Source organism: Phasianus colchicus, unplaced genomic scaffold (assembly GCF_987193195.1).
Source record: "Phasianus colchicus unplaced genomic scaffold, bPhaCol1.hap1.1 HAP1_SCAFFOLD_76, whole genome shotgun sequence".
Lineage (NCBI taxonomy): Eukaryota > Metazoa > Chordata > Aves > Galliformes > Phasianidae > Phasianus > Phasianus colchicus.
Window position 1 is genome coordinate 95,495 of NW_028325249.1, and position 25,438 is coordinate 120,932.

The following is a 25,438-nucleotide window of genomic DNA, read 5'->3' on the forward strand; positions in this document are numbered from 1 at the left end:
TTAGGTTGGATATCAGGACAAACTTCTGTGCGGAACTTCTACAGCCGTGGGTGGGATCCCCCTGAGCTCCCCTTCTCCAGGCTGAGCAGCCCCCTCTCTCTCAGCCTCTTGTCATGGCAGAGGTGTTCCAGTCCCTTCACCATCTTGGTAGCCCTGCGTTGGACTCTTTCCAGCATGTCCAGCTGTCTCCTGTACTGGGAGCCCAGAGCTGGACGCTGTTCTCCAGCTGCAGCCTCCCCAGTGCCGAGCAGAGCAAAAGGAATGGTGCAGAATACTGGTCCTTACCTGCTACAAGAGAAGTCAGGACTAGGGCTATGATGGGAGCGCATTGCTTTATGATTGACGTGGAGAACTGCTAGGAAGAAGGCCTGGTGGGCCTGAACACAGATGCCGGGTGGTCCAGCTTTTGTTTCACTGGAAACCAGGTACTCCGTGGGCAGCAATATGGAGATATGTTCTCCATGCAGTTGTGCCCCCGTGGCTTCTTTCTGATATGCTTGGGAAGTCCCACTAGAACAGGCTGCCGTGTGAGACAGAAGTGAGAGAGAAGCATCAGTTGTGTGGGTGGAGTTTTACTATCTCTGTGTTCACATCTTTCATGTTTGTCTTCTTTTTTTTTTCCAGTTCAACTCTGCGTGCGTCGGTCTGCCTTTGCTAAATCCTTTTCTTGTGGCCTTAGGCAACAATCGAGGGGGTCTCAAGTTTCAGCGCTGAGCAAGAAGCGCAGGCTCTCAGGAAGGCCATGAAGGGCTTTGCTAAGTTGATCTCCCTCCATGGTCAACTTTTATTTTTTCCCCAGCACTGCGAATGGCTGCTCTGGTGGTTTGATAGAGGGAAGCATAGCTGCTTGCACTGCTCTGCTGCACAACTGCCCTAAAAATTGTTGGAAAGTGGAAACAGAACTGCCCTTCGTGTCCCGAAATGCAGCTGCTCTGGTGGCGTGGGTCCTGGCAGCTTTGTGTGCATCGATGTAGTCCTGGAGCTGTTGAGAGCTGGCTGTGTGAGGGACTGGAGGTGGCACAAGACCAGAGGGCACTTCTGATCCTTGTGCAAGCATCCTGACTAGCTTCCATTTGTTTCTTGCAGGCACGGATGAAGATGCCATCACTGACGTCTTGACCAAACTAAATGTTTCCCAGCGTCAGCAAGTTCTGATCACCTCTAAGAGCACTACTGGCAGGGTGGGTGGTCTGCAGAGATGCATGAACGTGGTTGTGTCACTTGGGCGCAAAGTGAAAAACGACCCAATCTCTACAAGAGAAAGGTCGGCAGAGACTTCACCTGACCAAGGTTGTTTTGTTCTTGTTCAGTTCAGAGCAGTTGTTGATGCAAGGAGGGTTGGAGCCTGAAGAGGAGTGCTGAACAGCTCAGTTCCTCTGTCCTCAAAGGCCGTCCCTTCTGCCAACTCCTTTCTCCTCTTTGCCTTCTAGGATTTGATTGATGACTTGAAGTCGGAGCTGAGTGGGAATTTTGAGAGGGTGATCATTGGGGTGATGACTCCCACCACCATGTATGACGTGCACGAACTAAGGAGGGCTGTGAAGGTTTGGAAATCTTCCTTTTGTATTGCTTAAGTTCTGGCCAAGGACTTACTGCTTTGTTATGCATGTCTTCTCTCTCTTAAAGAAACCTGGTTGCACGTCACAAGCAGGTGCTGGTATCTTAAGTCTTGCCTTGGTGATTCCCTAGGGAGCAGGAGCAGATGAAGGTTGCCCAATGGAAATTCTGGCTTTTCGCACCAATGGAGAGATTTGTGGCATTAATGAGAACTACAAGCTTCGTAAGGAGTGCAAAAGGCTCTCTTGTCAGTTTCTTCCTGTCTGCGCTTCTTAATTGGAGGCTGTAGCAGTAATGATGATGGCTGGAGTGCTGCAGTGCTGCTGGGAGCCCTGGGCACAGTTCTGTACTTAGCTAGGTTACAGCTGGCAAATGTTGTGGGCAGCACCCAGGTGGTGGCCCTGCTCCTAACGGGTGCTGTGTGTGTGTTCTTGCTGGAATATGGCTGCTCCCTTGAGGATGGCATCGTATCTGACACATCTCCCATGTTTCGAAGGGTCCTCGTGTCCCTCGCAATGGTGAGCCAAGCTGAGGGGAGAAGGGGGTGAATGTTCAGAGCTGTGGGCACAGCTCTGCACTCAGTGGTGAGGAGCTCCAGGCTGGCTTTTTCTCACCCTGTGTGTCCCATGACCTCAAACCCAGCCTCTCCGGGGAGGGAACTCTGACTCTGGGTGTGCATGAGTGCTGTGGGCTCTTCTTTAAATGTCCCAGTAAAGTGGGTTGCTGCTCGTTTCAGAAGGAAGCCCAAAGTACATCTGAGCTGCATTTCATTTGTAAGCTAGTGTTCCCTTTGAAGGACTCCATTATCCATCCCCAGCAGCTTTTCATGAGTGGGGAATTCTCAGGAGTTGCTTCCAGTAGATGCTCTGGTGAACTGAGTCTTCTATCCTTGTGTCTTTGCAGGGAAACAGAGATGAAGGAATGTATGTGGATGATGCCCATGCTCAGCAAGATGCTCAGGTGCGTAGTAATGTGCTTCCCAATCTATTCTTGTGCAGGTGATGCGTGGTGAAGAGAAGCCAGCCTGTGAAATGGAAATAATGTTTTTAGCCTTGTTTGCAAGTCTCTAATGAGAGGTCTCTCGACAGGCTGGCTACTTGGCAGGGGCAATGAGATTTTGGCTGTGGGTTGCCGTGCCTGGTAGGTGCTTGTTGGAAAATATCCGTGATCTAGACAAGTACGTGCCAGCAGTGCTCTAGCTGCAAGGGATTTAAGATCTCCTGTACGCCCAGTCTTCTCCATGAGCCTTACTTTGTCACCCCTAATGTCTTGAAGTGCCTGTACGAAGCGGGGGAGAAGAAGTGGGGAACAGATGAGGTGCAGTTCCGTGTACAGAGGATGGACATAAACAGGTATCACCTAGTGAGAGGTAGGACCCCTGCACAGTGTCCTGGGTTTTTCTTTCCTTCCTTGTTTGTGTGTGATGCTTTTGTAGGAGCTCTGTAGCTGTCCAGTAGATGTGAACTCTTCTGAGGCAGCAGGTGTCCTAGAGAGAGCCCCATTGCATCCATTCCATTCTGGCTGTTTTATTCCCTCCTGAGACTGAAAGGGACTTGAGAAACCTAAGTCCAACTGGCTGCAGCTCCAGCATGGAAAGCAGAGATCATGAAGTGTGACTGCCATTGGGGCAGGGGGGAGAGGAGCTAAGAAACTTGATTGGCAGCACAAAGCAGCAGGTCTTGAAAATGGTACTAGCTGTGGTCGGCCAATTTGCAAGACTGTTAGCAGTGAAAATGAATTATTTCTGTGGGGCGATCCTGATTTAGCTGAGAGTGCTGCAGGGATGAAAGAATGTTCATGCAGTATACGAGGAGCTTGTTGCAAAGCGGTCCTTTGAATCTCTGTGACTTTCTGCCATAGTTTTTGATGGTACAGAGGCATTGCTAACAAGGACATAACAGCATTAAATCTGAGATGGTAGGCAGTTATTCAATAGATTGTTTAGTTCTTGTTCAGCCTGTGCTTTTTGTTGTTGTCTGTCTGCTATTCAGCTCAGAATACAGAACTATTGTATTTCTCATAAATGCTTAGCACTCAAATATGGAAGTGCTTCACAGGCATTAATTTTTGTACCTAACAAGTTTTACTATGAAGCCGCGAGTGTCTTCATCATTATTTAGCACAATAATTGCAGCAGTACAACAACCAACCTTATAAAAAATATTACATGCATTATTTTTTTTTAGCTCATCAAGGAAAGGGTTCTGTGAATCTTTACCTACACCTAGATCTACTGTGCAGTATACAAGATGGATACTCATCTGAAATATCTAGTGCTGTATCTATATGCAAAGTGTCAACCTAAATTTTTGGCTTTACAAAATTTTGATGACTATATTTTGCAGTAGATACATTTACAGCCTAGTTGTTTCTTCATTTCTTTTTATTTCCAGTACTTGAATGTATTATAGGATTCTATATGGGTTTATTTGTGTGGCAAAGATCACCTTTCTTTGTTTACTGCTCCAAGGTACTCGTTTTATTGAAAATTACTCATGAAGACTTATGATGTTTCTCTGAAAATGCTGAAAATAACTAAATGGCAATCTTCAACATTTACCATTAGAAAACAAATGGTTTGTGCATGAGATGAAAAGACAATAAAATCTGTTATGTTAACAGATAGATATCATTTACTTTTAAGCAGAGTACTATGAAATCTTTTACCAAGAGGTACAAAATTACAAAAGAAGCACTGAATTTACTTCAGTCATTTTTAAATTTTACTTGAGAGTCTGTCACGGAGTTATCTAGATCAACGTGTGCCCTCGACAGGGGGCAGCAAGCCCATAGGCCCCCTGGCCCAAAAACAGGACGGAAAAGGGGGAAGGGAAGGGAGATGGGAGCTGGGCCCAGAAACCAGAACAGCAGCAACAATCTAAGGAGGAAAACTTAATTTTACTAAACATGATATCGGAATGCAAGATAACACAATATAATATAATATAATTGAAATTGAGGCTAATAAATCAAATAAGAGAGAGAGAGTGTCCGAAACTAAAAGGCCTACTTTGAACTGAAGGCACACGGTTGGGGAGCAGACCCACACACTGCTAGGCAGTGAGCAAGAGAGCCAGAGAGCAAGATCCCATGACTCCCTCCCATGGCTTATCTTCCTCTCTGAACATGAAGTCCCCTGGGATGTGTAGTTCTTCCTTTCTTCTGAGAACCAGGCATCCAGAAAGATGTCAGTCCACGGAACTGGAGTATTAACTCTTTAATTACCCGTGCTTTACATGATGTTTGGTGTGGAATACCGATAACAAAATTATAAAACCATGACAGAGTACTGTGTTTTGTACTTTTTTGACTTCCAAAGTCAAAAAAGAGCTGATTTTGCTGTGGGAGGTAACTATGGTTAGGAGAGAAACTGTGTGCTCATTTTCCAGAAGGTAGTACATAAAAAATAAAGAAAGATCTTTGTATTCCTGGAAATTTGAGAAATTGGAGGGTCTGCTGTAGGAAATAGGATATATCAGTGTTTCTGTTTACAAGACAGTGACTGCTGTTTGTAATCTGTTAGAGGATGGGTATCTTGTCACAGAACAACCCTTTTGGACATCTTTATAAATGTTTTAGTAACTGAGCAATGGATCAGTGATGCAAAATACTTTCTTATCTAGCAGCAGCTCTTATCTGAATTTACTGTATCTATTGTGGAGAAAGCACGAGGTTCCAGTGCTACAGTGTTTGTGTTGTGAGCACTACAAAACTTTTTAAAACCACTGTTCATTTGCTCAGTATCAAAGAAAACATTTTAACCAAACTTAAGTGCTAACTAGTCACTCGGAGGTCTTCACTACCTAAAATTTTCCTTCATAACAGAATCTTTACAGTGTATGAGATAGAAATAATAAAATAATTTTCTTATTCTTTCCCTTAGGCATTTCCTGGAAACACAAACTCTGATAGTGTGGTCCGACATGATTTGCAACACCCAGTCATTGCTCGCTATGTACGTATAGTTCCTTTAGATTGGAATGGAGAAGGCCAAATTGGGTTAAGAATTGAGGTCTACGGTTGCTCCTACTGTAAGTTTTTCCATTATATTCCTTTAAAAAAAAAAAATGTAAATAGAAACTGTCTTTGAATTTCAGATTAAATCTGAATCTCAAGTGCTTTTTGCTAAAATGCATGAAGATATTCCAGGATTACTAATTGTAATAACTGGAGCTTAATTTAATATTTACTGTATCCTTTATTCTGAGTTTCTAGTTAGCTCTTCTATAGGAAATACAGCATTAGAATTAGTAAGAGTGCTTTGAAATCACTACTTTTGATCTTCAAAATTGTTTTTGCAGAAGACTTGAATAGACCAGTTGAGGAAAAGATAGCATTCAGATACATTTCATGCTGGGTCTTGAGAGGGAAACAAGACATAATTCATTGCCTGATGACAAAGATAAAAATAAAACAAGTAAAAATTCAATTGAAGAAGCTCATCTTGTCTAAATATGACATGTTTTTCAGAGATTTTTCCTTTAATATTTGAGTATAACTTTAGAATCTCTTCTAAAAAAAAAAACGAGATGAGCAATGGTGCAAGTGGTTAAGAGCACAACAGATCAAGTTTTAAGAAAAGCAAGTGTAGTTTCTAAATACCATTCCTTGAATTTGATCCTGTGGGTGCTTACGTGAAGTCCACATGCCTGCAAACTGTAAATGTCTGATGTCCTATTTCTATGCAAATTTAGTACAGTATTCTTGTAGGTGTTTTAGGGGAAATAAATACTTGAGATTTATCTTAAAAAAAAAAAAAAAAAAAAAAAAGTTAGAACAAGTTAAGAAGCACCTATCTTGAAGACTCTTCCATTGACATCAAGTGATTTAAGGCCTATTGAAACACTTTGTCATGGTAACTAGCAATTATGTTAATTAACTAGCAAAAATATCTTGTGATTTCTGTTGTTTTGACTTGGCTATGTGCTTTCATTAAACACTATTGAGAATCACATTCTGGTATTATTTTTCCTATTTCCATGCAAAGAATTAAAGCCTCATTTTAAAATTTAGATTAAACTTAGATAATTTTTTAACAGCTGAAATAACTTAGCTGAAAAATCAAATCAAACTTGCTGCGGTGTTGGTAGGGCTGTGCTGGGGGAATTCATGGGTGTTGGATACGTTTGTAAGAAAACACATTGTATGTGTTATCTGAGGAACTGTAGGTTATCCTACAACAAGTTGGTTCTTGTTCAAAAAGGTAGTGATCATCTGAAGTATTAGGTAGCACTGTGTACAAGGCTCTTAATGAACCAAATTTGCCATCACTCTATTAAAATATTTTATATGCTGTTTTAAGTGTAGCCAACACTATAACATGGTTGATTTCACATCATGATTACATTTTTTTACATTTAAGTATATCTACTTTGAATACAAATACAAGTATATGGAGACAGAAACCAACTTTTTTTTTTTAATCCAACACTTTTTTAAACAACAACAAAAAAAAGAAAATATTTTTAAGTTGTAGGTTTTTTTTTTTGTTTTTTTTTTAGCCAAAAATATTTACAAGCAAAAGGTTTTAGGTTTTTGTTTTGTTTCCTTTTTTTTTTTTTTTTAATTAAATTGATATCTAATGCACTGTAAGCACGTTACAAGATGAATTTGGAGTCTGAAACTAAATGTGAGGAAAAGCATAGTTGGCTAACAAAATGAAAAGTTGTCTGCTTGAAAGACTGCATATTTCTGGAGAAAAATAAAACACATCTATCAAGGAAATAATGAATCAACTAAAAAAATACTGATAAAATTTGTCTTCACAGACAACTGAAGTAAGAAACCTAACCTTTTGTTTTCCTCGAAGAGAAGCATTGAACTGCTAGTATTATAAGTTATTTCAGTATTTTGTTAATGACATTAATAATAATGTTTTACATTTATATGTCTATAGGAACTTTTTTTTTCTTTCTCCTCCCAAACAAACAAAACAAACAAAACAAAGAAACAAAAAAACCCTCTCCTAAAATACTGTTAGATTTTAGAAGCAGGAATCAGGCTGTCCTTGAGTCAGTATGCTGAAACCAGTAGACAGCAGCAGCGCAGTTGAGAAGAAAAGTTCACTGTCTTATGACTTCTTGGAAAAACAGAATAATGTTTGAGAGTTCCAAACTTGTTTTCAAATGCATTATTTGGAGCAACTTATGTAAAGTTACATTGTTCCATAGATATGGAATTCAGCAGGAGCAAAGTTTTTAGCCCTATAATTAGTATTGTATATTGAAGCATTGTCATTAACCAGTGAGATTTGCAGATTAATCCTGCTGTCAGTGAAGAAACTGACTGTATAGATAAGTAGCAATTTTTTAAGCCTGATTAAAACATGGGCATCTAATCCAATTTGTGAAAATTTTTGAAACATTACCTAAAGCAAAAGGTTGCTTAATACCTTACAATCATATATTTTTCTTCAAGTTTGTAGGTTTATATTGAATGCAGTCTTTTATTTAGAGAATATTTGAGAACATATTTCAGATGTAGAACTTGCACATTTTCTCATAGTAAAGGTTTAATTGGAAAGTCATAAACTTAGTGCTTAAGAAAAATATTTCATTGCACAATACAGCAATCTGGTTATTAGTCTCAGAGTATTAAGAACTCTCATTAAACCACATATTGAAATACGTGGTCATTAATTGCCATATTGATTTGTTCTTATTTTTCTTGAGTATGCTGATAAAATACACATTATTTTTTGTGTGTCAGAAATGGAAACTACATTCTTCCTTACACAGCAATGTGAATTAAAAAAAAGGTTCAACTTTAAAAGAGAATTAGAGATGACATCTATTCCCTAGAGAAGTTTGTAAAATTACAAAATATTTCCTTTCAAGGTGCTCTTATTCATTTAATTATTTGCTTGCCTTCTTGCTTTGAGATTTTTCTATGTTTGAAACTGCAGATGAGATCTGCGACGTTACTTTCTAATAGATCTCTCGGAAGTCACAAAAATTAATTAATTAATTAATTAATTAATTAAAGGCTCCCTCTACAGTAAGATTGAAAATGTTCTTTACATTTCTCTCTGTGAATAAGTGCTGATGTCAAATTTAGAAAAGATTTTAACTGTGTGGGAAGAGAAGCAAACAAAATATTTAACATTAAAAAAAAATATACTGTAGTCAACGGGAGTTGTAGCTTTCATTTTAAAATCATAGAATGACTTATGTTGGAAGGGATTTTAAATATCATGTAGTTCCAATGCCCTCACATGAACATAGTTATCAACCACTAGATCAGGTTGCCCAGGGCCTGATCCAGACTGGCACTGAATGCCTCTAGGGAAAAAGCATCTGCATCTTCTCTGGGCAACCTTTTCCAGTCCTTTACCACAGTGAATAAAAAATTTCCTCCTATCATCTAACCTAAATCTCCTTTCTTTTAATTTAAAACCATTCTTGCCCGTTCTCACTAATAGACCATGAAAAAAGTTGGTTTTCTGCCAGTTCATAAACTCCTCTGAAGTATTGGAAGGTCGCAATGAGGTCTCCCCAGAAAAACAATCCTCCTCTCCAGTATAAACAAGCCCAACTTCCTGAACCTCACGGGAGAGGTGCTCCAGCCCTCTGATCATCTTTGTGGCTGCCCTCTGGACTGATTCCAACAGCTCCACATCTTCATTGTCTTCAGGGCCTAAGACCTGGGCACAGTATTTCAGGTGTGACTTCACAAAAACAGAACTGAGGGGGACAACTTCTTCCTGTTACCCAGTTGGCTGCCCTTCTTTTGAGGCAGTCCAGTATACTGTTGGCCTTCCAAATTGCAAGTGCACAATGCTGGCTCACATCCAGCTCTTTATCCACTAGGACCCCCAAGTTCTACTTGACAGAGCTGCTCTCATTGAGTACTTCTCCCAGTCTGTTCACATATCTGAGATTGCTCCAACCCAAGTGGCAACACCTTACATTTTGGTTTGATGAATCTCATTTGATTTTACATGAGCCCGCTTTTCAAGCTGTTCCAGGCGATTACAGATATGGAGTGAAGCTGTGCAGAGAGAAAATTAGAAAAACCAAAGCCCAGTTAGAACTGAGCTTGGTCATTAAGATAAAAGACAACAACAAATATTTCTATAAATATATCAACAGCAAGAGGAGGGCTAGAGAGAACCTCCATGACTTGTTGGACACCGAGGGCAGCATGGTGACCAAGGATCAGGATAAAGCTGAGGTATTAAGTGCTTTCTTTGCCTCAGTCTTTAATAGTAAGACTTGTTACTCCCTGGGAACACAGCCTCCTGCACTGGTAGATAGGGATGGGGAACAGAATAGGCCCTGCATAATCCACGATGAGATGGTTTTGGACTTGCTCCAGAAGCTGAATGCTCAAAAGTCCATGGAGTCAGATGGATTGCATCTAGAGTGCTGAAGGAGTTAGTGGATGTGGTTTCCAAGCCACTCTTCATCATCCTTCAGCAGTCCTGGCTAACCGGGGATGTCACAGTGGACTGGAGACTGGCAAATGTGACACCCATCTTCAAAAAGGACGGAAAGATGATCCTGGTAGCTCCAGGTCTATCAGTCTCGCCTCAGTACCAGGGAAGATTATGGAACAGATAATCTCAGGAGACATAATGGACCAATTAAAAGTCAACCAAGGGATCAGGCCTAGTAAGTATGGGTTTACAAATGGTAGATCATGTTTGGCAAACCTGATTTCATTCTATGACAAGGTGAGCCATTTAGTGGATGAAGGTAAGGCTGTCGATGTGATCTACCCGGACTTCAGTAAAGACTTTGACACTGTCCCTCACAACATTCTCATGGAGAAGGTGGCTGCCCATAGCTTGAATGGATGTATGCTCTGCTGGGTGAAACACTGGCTGGATGGCCAAGCCCAAAGAATTGTGATCAATGGAGTTGAATGTAGTTGGCGGCTGGTCATGAGCAGTGTCCCCCAGGGTTCAGTACAGGGGCCGCTTCTATTTAACATCTTTATTAACAATCTTGATGAGGGGATTGAGTGCACCCTCAGTAAGTTTGCAGTCTACACCAAATTGAGAGGGAGTGTTGATCTGCCAGAGGGGAGAAAGGTGCTACAGAAGGTCCTGGATAAACTGGATTGATGGGCCAAGGTGAACCGTGTGAGATTCAATAGTGTCAAGTGTCAGGTCCTGCATTTTGGTCACAACAACCCCAGGCAACCCTATAGGCTTGAGAAGGAGTGGCTGAAAAGTTGCCTGTCAGAAAGGGACCCTGGTATATTGATGGACAGTCAGCTGAATACGAGCCAGCAGTGTGCCCGGGTGGCCAAGAAGGCCAGTGGCATCCTGGCTTGGATCAGGAATGGTGTGGTGAGCAGGACTAGGGAAGTAATTTGGCCCCTGTACTCAGCACTGGTGAGGCCTCACCTCGAGTACTGTGTTCAGTTTTGGGCACCTCAATACAGAAAGGACATGGGGTGCGAGCAGGTCCAAAGAAGGGCTGCAAGGCTTGTGAAGGGCTTGGAAAATGTGCCGTATGAGGAGCGACTGAAGGAATTGGGCTGTTTAGTCTGGGGAAAAGGAGTCTGAAGAGAGACCTTATTACTCTCTTCCAGTACCTGACAGGTGCTTACAGCAAGTGCAGGGTTGGTTTCTTCTCACTGGTGACAGGATGACGGAAAATGGTCTCAAGTTGTGCCAGAGTAAGTTTAAGCTGGATATCAGGAAAAGCTTCTTTACAGAAAGGGTTGTTAAGCACTGGAATAGGCTCCCCAGAGGCAGGGTTGAGTCACCTTTCCTGAATGTGTTTAAAAACCATTTGTTTACTGTGCTCAGAGACATTATTTAGCAGAGGGTTGTTAGAATTAGGGTAAGTTTGGTTAGGTTGTGGTTGGACTTGATGGTCTCTGAGGTCTTTTCCAACCTGAGCACTTCTATGGTCAGGCATAGTCTATCCTTGATGAAGCTGTGTTGGCATTCTTGAATCACCCCCCTCCCCTTTCTTGCACATGCCTTAGAGTAGATTCATGGAGGTTCTGCTCTGTGATCTTCCCTGGCACAGGTAAGGCTCACTGGTCGATAGTCTCCCAGATTTTCCTTTCTCCCTTTATTAAAAATGGGAGTGATGATTCCTTTTTCCACTTGCCAGGACCTTCACCTGACAGCCATGAATATTCAGAAATGATTTAGAGTAGCTTGGCAACCACATCAGTCAGTTAGTTCAGGACTCTGAGATACATGTTGTCCAGCTCCAGAGACTTGTCCATATTTAGTGTCATAAGGCAGTGTCAGACTTGCTCTTTTCTGACAGTATAGGAGGCATTTTGCCCCCCATCCCCTTTGTAGAGTTTCAGGTACATATAATATATTTAATACACTCAAAAGAGGGGAAAGGATCTTTACATTTGCAGTGACATAATTTAGCAGAAAGCAAGCCATAGGAAAAATTTATCAAAAAGCAAGTCATAGGAAAGAAAGTAATGTTACAGAAGGCAAAGTATCCACTGAATTCATTAATGCAAAGCTGATGGAATATTTATATTCAAGCTCTTTTTGAGACAGAGAGTAAAGAGACATGATAGATAGATGTCTCTCGTCATGTTCCCATTTATGAATTTTTTAGACAATCAGCAAATTCAAGGCATCTGGAGGCTATGACAACTACAATATATATTGTATTTTATCACTGATTTTTGAAGTTCATAATAAGCTCCTGCAGAATCATTGCCATACGAATAGTTCCTTCAATCACAATACTGCAGCAGATTAATGCATACAAAACAAACAAACAAACAAACAAACAACAACAACAAAAACAGTAGCATTCCTATTGAACAGTCTTTGACAGCACTTTTTAAGATAAGAAGGAGAGAAAAGAAGAAAAATAAACAAGTCAGACCTTATCGTTTTATGAAGAAATGAACATTTTTTATGGAGATTATTTACTCCTTAGATAGTACAGTGAACAAAATCTTGGTCATGTGAATATTTACAAGAGAAAAAAAAATTAGACTTGGAGGTGCTGTTAAGGCTTAAGCCATAAGTATTTGAAAGGAATATTTACAATAACTGTTTTGAAAATATTGAAGTGCTAAAAATTAGAGCTTGAACAGATTTTGACAAGTTAATCCTATTTGCCTGTAGTGACTTTAAGTGAAACCATTGTTCCTCTTCACTATTAATTCCACATTCATCAGCTGTATTCATCATTAGAAAAATTTCTGTGATACTTGTAATTTCCTTTGCCATTGTCATGCTATTGCTACCAACTATTCATATCTCCATCACTCTCTCCTATGGTTGCCATATGTACTTCACAGAAACTCCATTCTCTCCAAAACTATATATTACATCAAAATATCACAGGGAATATTTAAAGTAGATAAGAAAGCCACTATTTAACTTGTGTGGAACCTAACCAATTTTCTTTTGTCCAGTGCCACTAGATAGATATAGTGGACATTTTGTTTCATCAGCCTATGCTCACAAACAAACGATCAAAAAACTGATGAAGTGTCTTGATGGCCACTGGAACTCCTTATGCTGAATGAACTATATGTCCATATGTATGTAAACATATGAATACATATTTATTCTTTTACACTTTTTTTTTCCACCTAAATTGTGAAGATACTTATGTGGTCTCATAATCCATGTAAATGGTTCTTTGCCATCCTCTCATAATATTTTATTACTCATAATAATAATGTTCACTAAACTGTCTTAATGAAAAGATGGACTTCTATGACCATAGAAGTGATGGAACTGCATAAAAATATTAAATGATAGATAGGAAGAAACATTTTGAAGCATATGTTTTGTCTAATCATGTTCTCATATTTGTAGCAACTGTATTAAATCATTGTAATTAAAATTGTTTTTCATTTTGGAGAAAAAAAGAATCACAGATTTGAGAAAATTATCAGCAGTCACTGTAAACTTAGTAGCTTTGTTTGTGACAGTGAATAGAACACTTAAGAGTTATCCGAAGCATCCAACCCTCTTTTTCTCTGTTTCTCTTTAGATATTTTTATTCTGGATATTTCTACAATTTCTATGTAATTGATTTTCAGCCAGCATAGTCACAGTTCAACATCTGCAAGCATAGCTTGGTATTTACTTTTTCTGATATTACAGGTGCATGTCTCAGTACTTGTATTAAAACAGTGGAGAGTGAGGGAAATGAACTGTGAAAACATTTGAAGATCTCTTTGAAAACATGCTCTGTTTGAAAGCTTAATTCTTTTCTAATGTACTCTCTAGCATGTTTTTTTTTTTTTCTTTTTTTTTTTCTTATTTGTTTTTACATAGAGGGGACTTCTTATCTTGAAGATCATAAAAATTGGTGATTTTCCTCATTTGCTCCATGGTACTCCTCAAACAGTAGAGTTTTGCAGATTTAGGATCAAAAATAACTTTTTTTTTTTTTTTTATAAGTATTTAAAGTGTGGGTTGTTTACCTACTCCCCAGGAAGAAATAGTTGTGATTGTTTCTTTGCAAGTGTTTGTTATTCTGGTATGAAAGTAAGTGAGAACAGACTTCAGCTAATTTCTTATCTCTAGTGGTTAACAGTAATAGGTATGGGTCTATTTTGGTTCTGGCTGTGTCCAGCACAGGGCACCCCAGACACACACAGCAGCCCAGCAGGCCCTGTCATCAACTCAGCACCTAAGAATGGTACAATTTTTAAATGAAATATTAAAATTTAACATATATTTTTCATTCTTTTAACATATATTTAGTCTGATACAAAAAATGTTTTATTTTTGTATCAACTTCTTGAAACCACAGCAAATTGAGCAGTCCATTATTTTTAAATGTCTAGCTGTAGTGAAGTTACTGGTGGATATTCTCAGGCACCACAGGTTTGTGATCTGCAACAGCAATGTGTATCCCATACAAGTACATTTGTTATGCATCAGTGGATGCATAATCAAAGTCAGATTTAAAAAAAATCTATTTTACATGCATACATATCCCACCAAAATGTTCAGTTGCATACTCAAACATTTTTCAATTACACTTGAACACTTTTTTAAATCATTCAGCATTTCCTTTAGAAGAGTATGTATTGCTAGTTCATTTTTAAAAGATTTTTTAAGGTTTTTTGATGGAATACTGTATAATCAATGAATGTACAGATGTTATAACAGAATCACTGAATGGCCAGGGTTGGAAGGGACCTCAAGGATTGTGGATCGCCAACCTCCCTGCACATGCAGGGCCACCAACCTCCCCATTTAATGCTAGACCAGGCTACCCAGGGCCTCATAAAATCTGGCCTTGAACACATTCAGAGATGGGGCATCCACAACCCCTCTAGGCAGCTGTTCCAACACCTCACCACTCTCTCTGTAAAGAACTTCCCCCTGACATCCAACTTAAATCTTCCCTCCCTCAACTTCAAACCATTTCCCCTCGTCCTGCCATTATCTACCCTTTCAAAGAGTTGACTCCCCTCCTCTTTGTAGACTCTCTTTAGGTACCGGAATGCTGCTAAGAGGTCACCCTGCAGCCTTCTTTTCTCCAGGCTGAACAAGCCCAACTCCCTCAGCCTGTCCTCACAGGGGACGTGTTCCATCCCTCTGATCATCTTTGTGGCCCTCCTTCAGAAAAATTGATTTAGAAATACTAAATTTTTTTTTATGGGACACTTGGACTTTGTTTATCTTTTAGAAAGTCACAATAAATTAAATAAGATTTAAATACATTCCCTTAAATATTTTCTTTGCTCTGAAAGTAATGCTTCCCATTTATCAAATTGTATCATCATAATCTTATATAATATAGTTTCCATTTAAATAGAATAAGTTCTAAGCTACAGAAGATTATTTTTCAATGTAGTCACCATGACTAGCTATGCATTTTTGGTGGTGATTGAAGAAGGGCTTGTATGCTGCGCGTATTGTTTAAAAAAAAAAAAAAAAAAAAAAAAAAGCCTGGAGCAGCAGATTTGATCCACTATTACTGTCACCACTGCTGAAACACACCACCTAACACACTATGCTAACACTGACTGTTAAATCTCTGTGAATATTCATCAAGTATTGAAGAATGTCAATGGATGCTGTTTTTTCCACATGGAGGAATTCAGTTATATCTTTGTTTCATGTGCACTTCTGTGTCAGATATAATTTTCACAGACTGCCACTATGCTGCCATCATGGCAACAAAATCTAGTGGGATATTGGTGGGAACGTTCAATCTCTACTGTTATACTACTGATGTCTACCTCTGATATCATGGGCCAACAAAATAAAATAGAAGGCATTGCTTTCAGAGCAGCCTTTGCATGAGAAATCTATAAATCTTTCCTTTTCACATAAGTGCTTATGTAACTTCTAGATTAGAAAATTATTTTAATAAAGGAACCTCAAACTTTTAGAAGAATGTATGTAATTAGCGAGTTCTGAAAATAAATATATTTTTTTACATTATTAATTGTTTTCAGCATTTATTTTTCCAAACAGAACTTCATATTTCTGTATTGGTTGCTGGAAAAAGAATTATTGCTTAATTCCTTGCATGGTAACATCTCTATTTTTCTTTTTCAGAAACTTGAAGAGTGGATTTTTAATTCTTTCAATATAAACATGTTCTTACTTCCTTTCTTCCTTCGTTTTCTCTCTCCTTATTTTTCGTTATTTCTCATGGTACATAGTTGCCCTTTTGGTTCTAAGTATATTGAACAACTTGAGAGAATAACTTTATAAAACTATAGCTATAAAAAAGTTCTTTGTTACCTAAAAGATCGCATCCCTGGATGTGTTTAAAAACCATTTGGATGTGCTGCTCAGATAGATGATTTAGCAGAGGCTATTTAGGGTAGTCAGGTTAGGTCGTTGGACTCAATGATCTTTAATGTCTTTTCCAACCTGAGTGATTCTGTGATTCTATTTGTTTAGCCGCAGCTGGCATTTATGTAGCATGCTTTTATTTACGGATGCTCTTGCTTAGTGATGCATGTATAAGTGTGTCTGTCCCCCCATCACTTTACCCCTGTGTACATTCTCTTCAGGTAGAGAGAAAAGCGGTGATTCTGTTTCCTATGAAGACTAAATTGCAAACAATCATACAGACTGTTACTGAACTAAAGAAAACTGAGTTAGTTGTGTTGTTTTTGGTGACATCAGTGTTGCCATGGTACCAGAGGATCTCAACGCACCCCTTTTGCTTGGGTACTTCTTATATTTTTTTCTATGCCTTGTATAGATGCAGAAAATTGTACCATTGAACTGTCCACTGGACTAATGGGGTAAGTGGGACAGCTGTCCCTTCACCGCTGCTTCATAGCTTCTCTTCTTTGACTCGTTTCCTGAGGAAAGCCTCTGAACGGAATACAACTTGCAAGCATTGGTTGTTGGTTCTTTAGGTTAGATTCAGTGAAGCTTACTTATATCTGGTTAATCTGGGGAGGATTGAGATCCTCTGTATCTCTGTCACCTGTTCCACGTTTGAGCACCCTCACAGTGAGAGCCTTTTCATTCTACTAAGTGTCACCCTGGGTAGGGACACATTTCACTAGATGAGGTTACTCTAAAGTGCCATTTAACTGGACCTGGAGCTCTTCCACTGATGCATCCACAGCTTCTCTGGGCAGCTTGTTACACTGCCTCAACAGCCTCATAGTGACAGATTTCTACCTTAATTCTAATCTAAATATATCTTTGAATTTAAATTGTCCCCATTCTCCTGTCACTAGAGATCATCAGAAAAAGTCTTTCTCCATCTTTCTTAAGCCCACTGTATGTATCAAAAGGCTACAATAAATCATCTCCAAAGCCTTGTCCAAGCTAAAATCTCACAGCTTTTCTTCAGAGGAGGGGAGTTACATTCAGCTAGATTGAGTCAAGGTTAGATATCATGGGGAAGACAGAGACCCCCATGCTTTCTGGGAACGCATCCTCATGGGGACAGTCTTTTTCTCCCAGCTGGAAGATGTCCATGCTGCAGCATGTGTCTGGTGCTGCTTGTGCTCCTGTCACTGAGCACCTGTGAGAAAAGCCAGGCTTCATCATCTTCCACAATCCCAGTAAGCATCTGTAGGTAACACTCACTTTTTTTAATACTGATTGTAGGCAGTTCCCTCAGCCTTTGCTGCGACTGCTGGGTGCCCTGGACTCTCACCAGCCCTGGCTGAGCTCTTGCTCCATGTGGCAATGTCTTTTTCATACCAGGGTCACCAGGTAGGGACTTAAGAATCCCCATGCAGATTCTCAAGGTCCAAAAGGGGGGAAAAATAGAGAGAGAAATATGTGTTGTTTTTGTTGTTTTTGTGAGTTCGTTTTCTTAAGTATTACTCATTTTTTATTTATTGAATCAATTGTTCAATATGCCTCATCTTGAAAAGATGACCTTCATGCTGAACTTCAGGCTGCTTCATGTCAGAACCAAAGTCATCTTCTCCACATGAGTAGCCACTTCTGTAACTTGTTTGACACATTCTCAGGGCCCCAGTCAGCTCAGGTCCTTCTGCTGGATTCCTTCTGTTGTCCTGGCACAGCAGCTCAGAGAATGCTGGTCTCTGCCTTCCCCTATTCCTGAGGACTTGGGGAAGAAGAAATGACAGATTTTGGCAAGGGAAAAGGATGGAGATGCGAAGGATGGTCTCACAGGAGCTTTTGTTGTCAAAAGAATTACCAGGAATGGCCATGTGAGCCTGCAAGGTGGTACTGGAGTTGGGACTCCGCCAGCTAGTGGTAAACTTATGGGATGGATAGTTTGGTGCCAAGACAGAGGTGGCCATCTGGGGAGAGGTGGACAGGACCCTGCCTGGCCACCAGAGCACACAGCTAGTTTGAGCTGAAGGGGAAATACTTTGTCCAGTAAAGATCCCAGTAAATCCTGGGAAAGCATCCTTCAGGAATAATATTGCAATATTTTTTGGAATTTTGAATACTTCTTTCTTTCCAGACTTTTTCTGATAATTTGAAAATTTTACACCAATCTATATAAGTCGATAATTATTAAACTTGCTTTTAGCTTTTACATTATACAGTTTTTAATTTTTTACTTGTAAATTTACTTTCCCTCTTAAAAGCTCAAAACATATCCTGACTGTGTTTTATCAAAAAATATATAAACAGGTAATTTCTCTAAAATTAGAAATCTGTTACTCAATTTTCAGGCACATAAGAAGCTGGCTTATCTACAATGTATCTTTCAATTTTAATGGATGTTTGTGAGTCAAAGAATCAGTGGGATCGTATCTAAAGTATGCTTCTGCATAATCTTCACACATTAGCATTAAAAATAATCCTTATACATACCTAGGTGCAATTTTCCTTGATTTTTTTTTTTTTTTTTAAGAGAACAACAGTAGTTCACAGCTTGAAGCAAGCACAATATTAAAAATCATAAAATAAAATTACAATAGTTTTTCTTAACATTGTTTCTAATAAGTTGCATAACTCATCAGAAGATATAAAAATCTTCACGTGGAAGATACATTTATTCAGTATATTCTATCATTGCTGTTTCAAAGTGTATTAGTTACTGTAAGCTTTCAGGTATTATTTATTTTTTCCCCTCAAGATTTAGCTTTTTGACCTCAAACATTAGTGAAAGATGCAGTCAGGATTAGCAGGTTCTAAACTGTATTGACTTTCAGGGAAAAAAAAAAGCACTGAAGTTTCTGTTCAGATTCTATCTGAAGAGACTGCTGATCAGTTCTTTATTAGAAAAATTTCCATTTTTAGTGAACTTTTGTCATAGGAAATACAGACAAAAATAATAGCTATTTAATAATATATTACAAACTACCAAAATAAAAACATCAGAAGAAAGCTAGAAATTACTTCATCAAAACTTACTATAGGAAGTAGTGAAATTGAAGTAATTGAAATTAAAGTAATTGAAAAATTCCTTCTTCAAGTCCATACCTCTCCAATTTTGAGATAGGGATGTGATGAGGGACCATGTCAAAGGCTTTGAAGAAGTCGAGGTAAATGACATCGTCCTTCCTCTGTCCAGTGATACCGTCACTCCATTATAGAAGGCCATCAGATTGGTCAGGCAAGATCTGCCCTTTGTGATGCTGTGCTGGCTGTCTCTGATCACCTCTTTATCTTGTAGGTGCCTTCGCATGGTTCCTACTCTATGATCTTCCCAGGTACAGAGGTGAGGATCACCAGCATGTAGTTCCCTGGGAATTTTTCAATGGATTAAGAACTGGTTGGCTGGACATGATCTGTGGTTCTGTGTCAGGGTGAAGGCCGGTCACAAGTGGTGTCCCACAAGGGTCAGTCTTGGGAACGGGGCTCTTCAACATCTTTGTCAATGGTCTGGCCAATGGCATCAAATGCATCCTCAGCAAGTTAGCAGGTGACACGAAGCTGAGCAGTGCAGTTGATACATTGGAGGGAAGGGAAACCATCCAGAGGGACCAGAACAGGCTGGAGAAGTCAGCCCCTGAGAATCTAATGAGGTTGCACTTAGGCTGGGACAACTCCAGGTATTTATAAGGGCAGGAGGAAGACCACCTTGAGAGCAGCCTGCAGAGAAGGACTTGGGGGTACTGGCAGATGAGAAGCTAGACATGAACCATCAGTGTACATTTGCAGCCCAGAGGGCCAACTATGTTCTGGGCTGCATTAAAAGAGGAGTGTCTAGCAGGGAGAGAGAGGTGATTGTTCCCGTCTACTCAGCTCTTGTGAGGCCCCATCTGGAGTACTGCATCCACACCTAGGGCCCTCAGCACAAGAAAGACACAGAGCTCTTGGAACAGGTCCTGATAGGGCTGCTAAGATCAGAGGACCAGAGCACCTCTTGTATAAAGAAAGAAAGGCTGAAGGAATTGGGCTTGTTTAACTTGGAGAAGAGAAAGCTCCAGAAAGACCTCATTGTGGCCTCCAAATACTTGAAGGGAGCTTATAAACAGGAAGGGAAAGACTGTTTACATGGGTGTATAGTGATAGAACAAAGGGGGATGGTCTTAAACTGAAACAGAGGAGATTTAGGTTAGAGGTTAGGAGGAAGCTTTTCACTCAGATGGCGGTAACACACTTGAACAGGTTGCCCAAGGAGGTTGTGGATGCCCCATCCCTGGAGGCATTCAAGGCCAGGCTGAATGTGGCTCTGGGCAACCTGGTCTGCTGGTTGGCAAACCTACCCGTGACAGCAGGGTTGAAACTAGATGATCATTATGGTCCTTTCCAACCCAGGCCAGTCCATGATTATATGTAAGCAATGCTCACCTTTAATCACCAGTGCAACACAATATGAACTTCTAGGAAAAAATAAATAAATTCTATTCCCCCATTATCAGAGAAGGGATCCTGTTGCCCCTTCACTACAGCCAATTTTAGTGAGGTTTGAACAGTCCCTACTTTCAGCATTCTTTACTTCATTCTTCCCCCCCTCGTTCCCTTTTCAAGCTTTTCTCCCTTTTGATTTCTTTCTTTTCCACTTTCTTCTTAAGAGTTCTTCTTGCTTTCCTTTCCTCTTGGCCTTTAATAAAAAGAATTTTCCTATCTAGATGTTATCATGCTTTTTTTTTTTTCTCTCCATTAAGGTAGGAATAATCTTGTCTATAAATAGTGATAAGCATTTTCAGCATCACAGTGCATGTGTAGGCTTGTTCAGTCAAGAAATCAGACGATAGGACCAGCAGAATATATATTAACAGATAATTAATCTACTTCCTATAGTAAGTTTTGATGAAAACGCAGTTTTCTGCGTTCCCAGAAAGCATGGGGGTCTCTGTCTTCCCCATGATATCTAACCTTGACTCAATCTAGCTGAATGTAACTCCCCTCCTCTGAAGAAAAGCTCTGGGCAACATGTTCCAGTACTCTGTAACCCTCATTGTGAAGAAGTTCTTTCGCTTATTGGTTCGTAACTTCCTATGCTCAACTTTATGGCCATTTCCCCTTGTTCTGTCCCCATGGACTGCTGAAAAGAGGTTGGCCATGTCCCTTTGACTCCCACACTTAAGATATTTATAGACATTAATAAGATCCCCTCTCAGTCTTCTTTTCTCAAGGCTGAAAAGATTCAGGTTACCTAGCCTTTCCTCATAGGGGAGACTCTCCAGGTCACTTGTGGTCCTCTGCTGGACTATCTCCAGGAGATCCCTGCATTTTTTTGTACTGGGAAGCCCAGACCTGGATAGAGTACTCCAGGTGAGGCCTGACCAGAGCAGAGCAGAGGGGGAAGATCACCTCCCTGGACCTTCTGGCCATGCTCTTTTCAATGAACTCATTGGCCTTCTTGGTCATCAGAGCAGTATGTTCATAATATATTGTTTATGTGCTTAAATTTTCATAATGATATTTTGGTGCCCGTGATTAATAACAACAAGAAAATACTCTACATGTGTGGAATATGGTAGCCCAGCGAGAGGCTCTTTGATACATTTTACGTGTTTGAAAGATAGATGCTTTTAAAGGATAGATTCACGGTTAATGCTTTTTAGTCGTACAGAATTAGTATATGCATTAGTGCCCATACAGCAGCATAAGGCTCACATAATATGTTAAGAAAAGAATGCTGAAAGTGAAGATCCTCACTCTAAAAATGTTTTAATCTAAAAAGTATGTCAGATGAAATGGAGTTAATGTAAGTGAAAAAAGTGAGAAAAATTTCACCTAAGATTGCCAGCAATCATTAGTACAGAACCTTTATATTTTTAATCCCAGTGAAATGTTTTGTAAGAAGTGTGCAGAGTTGATCGTGTAGAAGCCATTGGCAATTTTGAAATATGTGTGAATGGTAAATTTCCTATGAATATTGTTGGCTTGATTTCAGATATATTCACAAGCATTTCTCTGGAAAGTACACTGCTATTCTGTCCAATGTAAATTCACTGACACCTGCTCTTAGCAGGAATTTTTTAGTAATTCAAGGCAGTAACGTTTATCAAAGTAGCTAAATTAGCTGTTATGAAATCACTGTTGAGTTTTTGTGAATGAGCACCTCTATGCACTATTCTACTTCTATTCTAGCACTTTTCAGACACTAACATAGGTAATAGACTAATGAGGCAGGGGAACCTGCGAATCCAAGCCCTGGGAAAAGGAAAAGGGGAAAAGGTAGGGAGATGGGTCTAAAAACAGCACAGTGGCAATGATCTGAGGAGAAACAAACTAATTTACTAAATAAGATATCAGAATGCAAGATAACATACTATAATGCAATATAATATAACGTAATTAGAATTGAAGCTAATAACTAAAGTGAGAGTGTCTGAAAAATAGAAGCCTTACTCTAATTAAGCTGAGGTGATATGGCTGGGAGCAGAGATGAGCCAGAAAATCAAAAAAGGGAAGTCAAGAGATCTACGAATGGTTTTTATCTTTCCCACTGAGCAGAAATGGTAACAGAACAGTGAGCAGTCCTCTGGGGGATATAGTTCTTCTTCTCTTCTAAAACAGGTACCCCGAAGTATCTACTATGCATGGAACAGGAGCATTAATGCTTTAACATGTACTACATGGTGTTATGATGTGGAATACTGAGAACAAAAATCTAAAACCATGACATATAGTTACACTTCCGTCACCAGAAAAAAGAGGAAATAGGGAAGTTCTGGAGTCTGAGTCTAATTCAAAATTGTTTGTAATTAATTAAATGAATTATTTTGGAATTCAAAAAGGAATCTCTTTTACAGATTTTGTTCACTGACCAAAATTTACAAAATTCTTCAAGTAGACACAAGTATAGGGCAAAAAATATCTGAACAAGCCTACCCAAGTCTAATAAGGTAATAAGACTGTGGGTGGTGACTTATTTTCCTTTGAGATTTGGAATTGGGGTCACTTTTGTCACCAGATTTTTTAACACCTTCTTCGAGATATTCTGATTTATTGTTCTTCAGAGGAAAACTGCTTAAATGTGGCATCACAGAAATATATTGGATTAAGGGCTAATACATTTTCCTAGCCAGATGAAAGTGGTGTTGTATTTTTAACATGTCAATAGTGCTTATCCATATCTCAGGAAATCCAACAGTGGAGAAATCAGGTTTAAAGTAATTAGATTTATATTTCTTATTTAAATGCATATATTTATTTTCAATATTGTCAGTTACTTTTTTCCTATCTTACCACGTTTTTGTCTCTCTTCCTCTTTTCCTGTCTCTCTCGTGCACTAATATATAAACAAATATATAAACATATATGTATACACTTATATACTGTCTCTTTCCTATTAATGGTAGTTAGTTTAGTGACTAAGGATGAAAAATATTGTATATTTACGCTTCAATTATAGGAACAATATGTTTTACTGTCTAAGTACCATTTCTTGTCATGGTTATTATCGTGATATTAAATAGCTGAGAGTCATTGTAGAAGGAACATAAGTCATTACCATCTTTCTATACATAATGACTCTTAAACATAATTGCTATGTAATCTTTAGGTGAATTATTATATTGAATTACTATATAGGCCAGTGCACATGCTGGTAGCTTAGCTAGGAATAAAAGAAAGCTACTCAATCAAAGATTAGTCCTGTTTCTTTTTTAATTGAATGATTTCAAAGCATAATATTCAGGGCCGTGTTTTAGAAATATGTGATACTTTTACTTGACTCTGTTAAAGTGTGTGATATTAATTTATGTAAATTGATAATGAAACGAACATAACTGCATGACTGAAAGACTGATCCAGGTATGAAAAGGATACTTGTATTTCATGAGCTACATATTGAGAACCCACAAACCCACAAAAATCTAGTCAAAGTCTTGATTAGAATGTGAGTCACATGCTTGACAGTCAAGGTAACTTATGCTGATGTTACAAAGAGATACCAGCTGATCTTAGGGGAAAGGTGATATGTTCTACATAGGGGACTTTACAAACAGCAGAAAATTAAATTCTTTCCTTTGACCTCCTTCATAGGATGCGAAGTCAATGCAGTATTTATTTCAAATATTCCTTTCATACGCATCAAAAAAGTACTACTGATTGATCCTCAGAGGCAGAATTACAATCTGTGACTGTCCTCAAACATGCTTATATGTCCTTCTACTTGAATGTGAAAGCTGTTCTCCTTCCTAGGAAAATGAAGACAGTTCTAAGCACCTGGTCTTAAGTAGCTTAAGAAAAAGAAAGAAAACAATATAATGAACATAAGATAATGGAAGGTAGGTTTATTTGTTTGTTTGTTTTAAAGTAAATAATCTGATTTCATGCTTCTGTTTCTTTTGAAGCTTTATTATTTCAGGAGGTTTTTGTTCCTTTGGAAGAGATACTATTCCTCTGTGATTTCCCTGTAGTTCTATTCATGTTTATATGAAACAAAGTACTCCAAAATTCAGAAAGTCTTCTAGGTCAAATGCCCCTGAATAGATCTTAGCATCTGAAATAGGAGGACTTCTGTATCTTAGCAAAATAGATTAAGATGTAAATATCATTTAATAACCAGAAAAAGAAAAGAGCAATAGAGAAGAATGACAAGATTTTGATAGAGTGATTTAAATACATCTTTTCCTTACAAAGAAAATGATTTAATCATTTACTGTTATATCATTGAAGCGAAGTGAGAGATTTCTAAAGACTGTTAGATGTTCTGGAACTAGAATCAGAATGAGCTACGTTCATTCCAGTAAAGATAATCTCTTCTTTGATATGTATTGTGTGGATGTTTCAAAGCATTCCTCTTTCCCTGTTCATAATGAAGTTGTTGTCCATGAAGTGCCTTCCTTTCATAAGCAATTCACTCTGCTTCTTTTTGATGTTCCTGTTCAATAAGAACTTGCTCTCTTTCAAAATGCTCTCATTCCATCCTTTCCCTCTAGATTTTACCTTTCTATTTCTAATTGCTCCCTTTCTCTTTGCAAGCATTCTTCTGGCTCATACATTATTTGTACACATTCTCTCTCATGACACTCCCTTTCAGCAATTTCTGTATTCTTTCAGAGTTCAAGAGCTCACTGTATTCTCTCCAGCAGAACCATGTGTTCTTGCAATCTCTTTTCCTTCATCTTTCCAAAAGACAAGATATCCTCTCTA

General features: G+C 39.0%; 1 protein-coding gene across 7 annotated transcripts; it reads left to right on the forward strand.

Moving 5' to 3' along the window:
* On the forward strand, positions 1 to 25,081 carry LOC149911616 (contactin-associated protein-like 2). Of its 7 annotated transcripts, none has more exons than XR_016463104.1 (6): positions 1 to 1,544; positions 1,690 to 1,780; positions 2,461 to 2,517; positions 2,833 to 2,909; positions 5,441 to 5,588; positions 24,485 to 25,081. XR_016463104.1 is itself a non-coding variant. In XM_090133560.1 (5 exons), coding segments are annotated over exons 2-5 (285 nt in total). In that variant the 5' UTR covers positions 1 to 1,544; positions 1,690 to 1,702; the 3' UTR covers positions 24,487 to 25,081. The 7 variants fall into 7 exon arrangements, 4 of the variants coding, with proteins under 4 accessions (XP_089989686.1, XP_089989684.1, XP_089989685.1 ...); XR_016463102.1 differs by lacking the exon at positions 24,485 to 25,081 and adding an exon at positions 14,954 to 17,925; XR_016463103.1 differs by lacking the exon at positions 24,485 to 25,081 and adding an exon at positions 5,859 to 7,014.
* Positions 25,082 to 25,438: the final 357 nt, after the last annotated feature.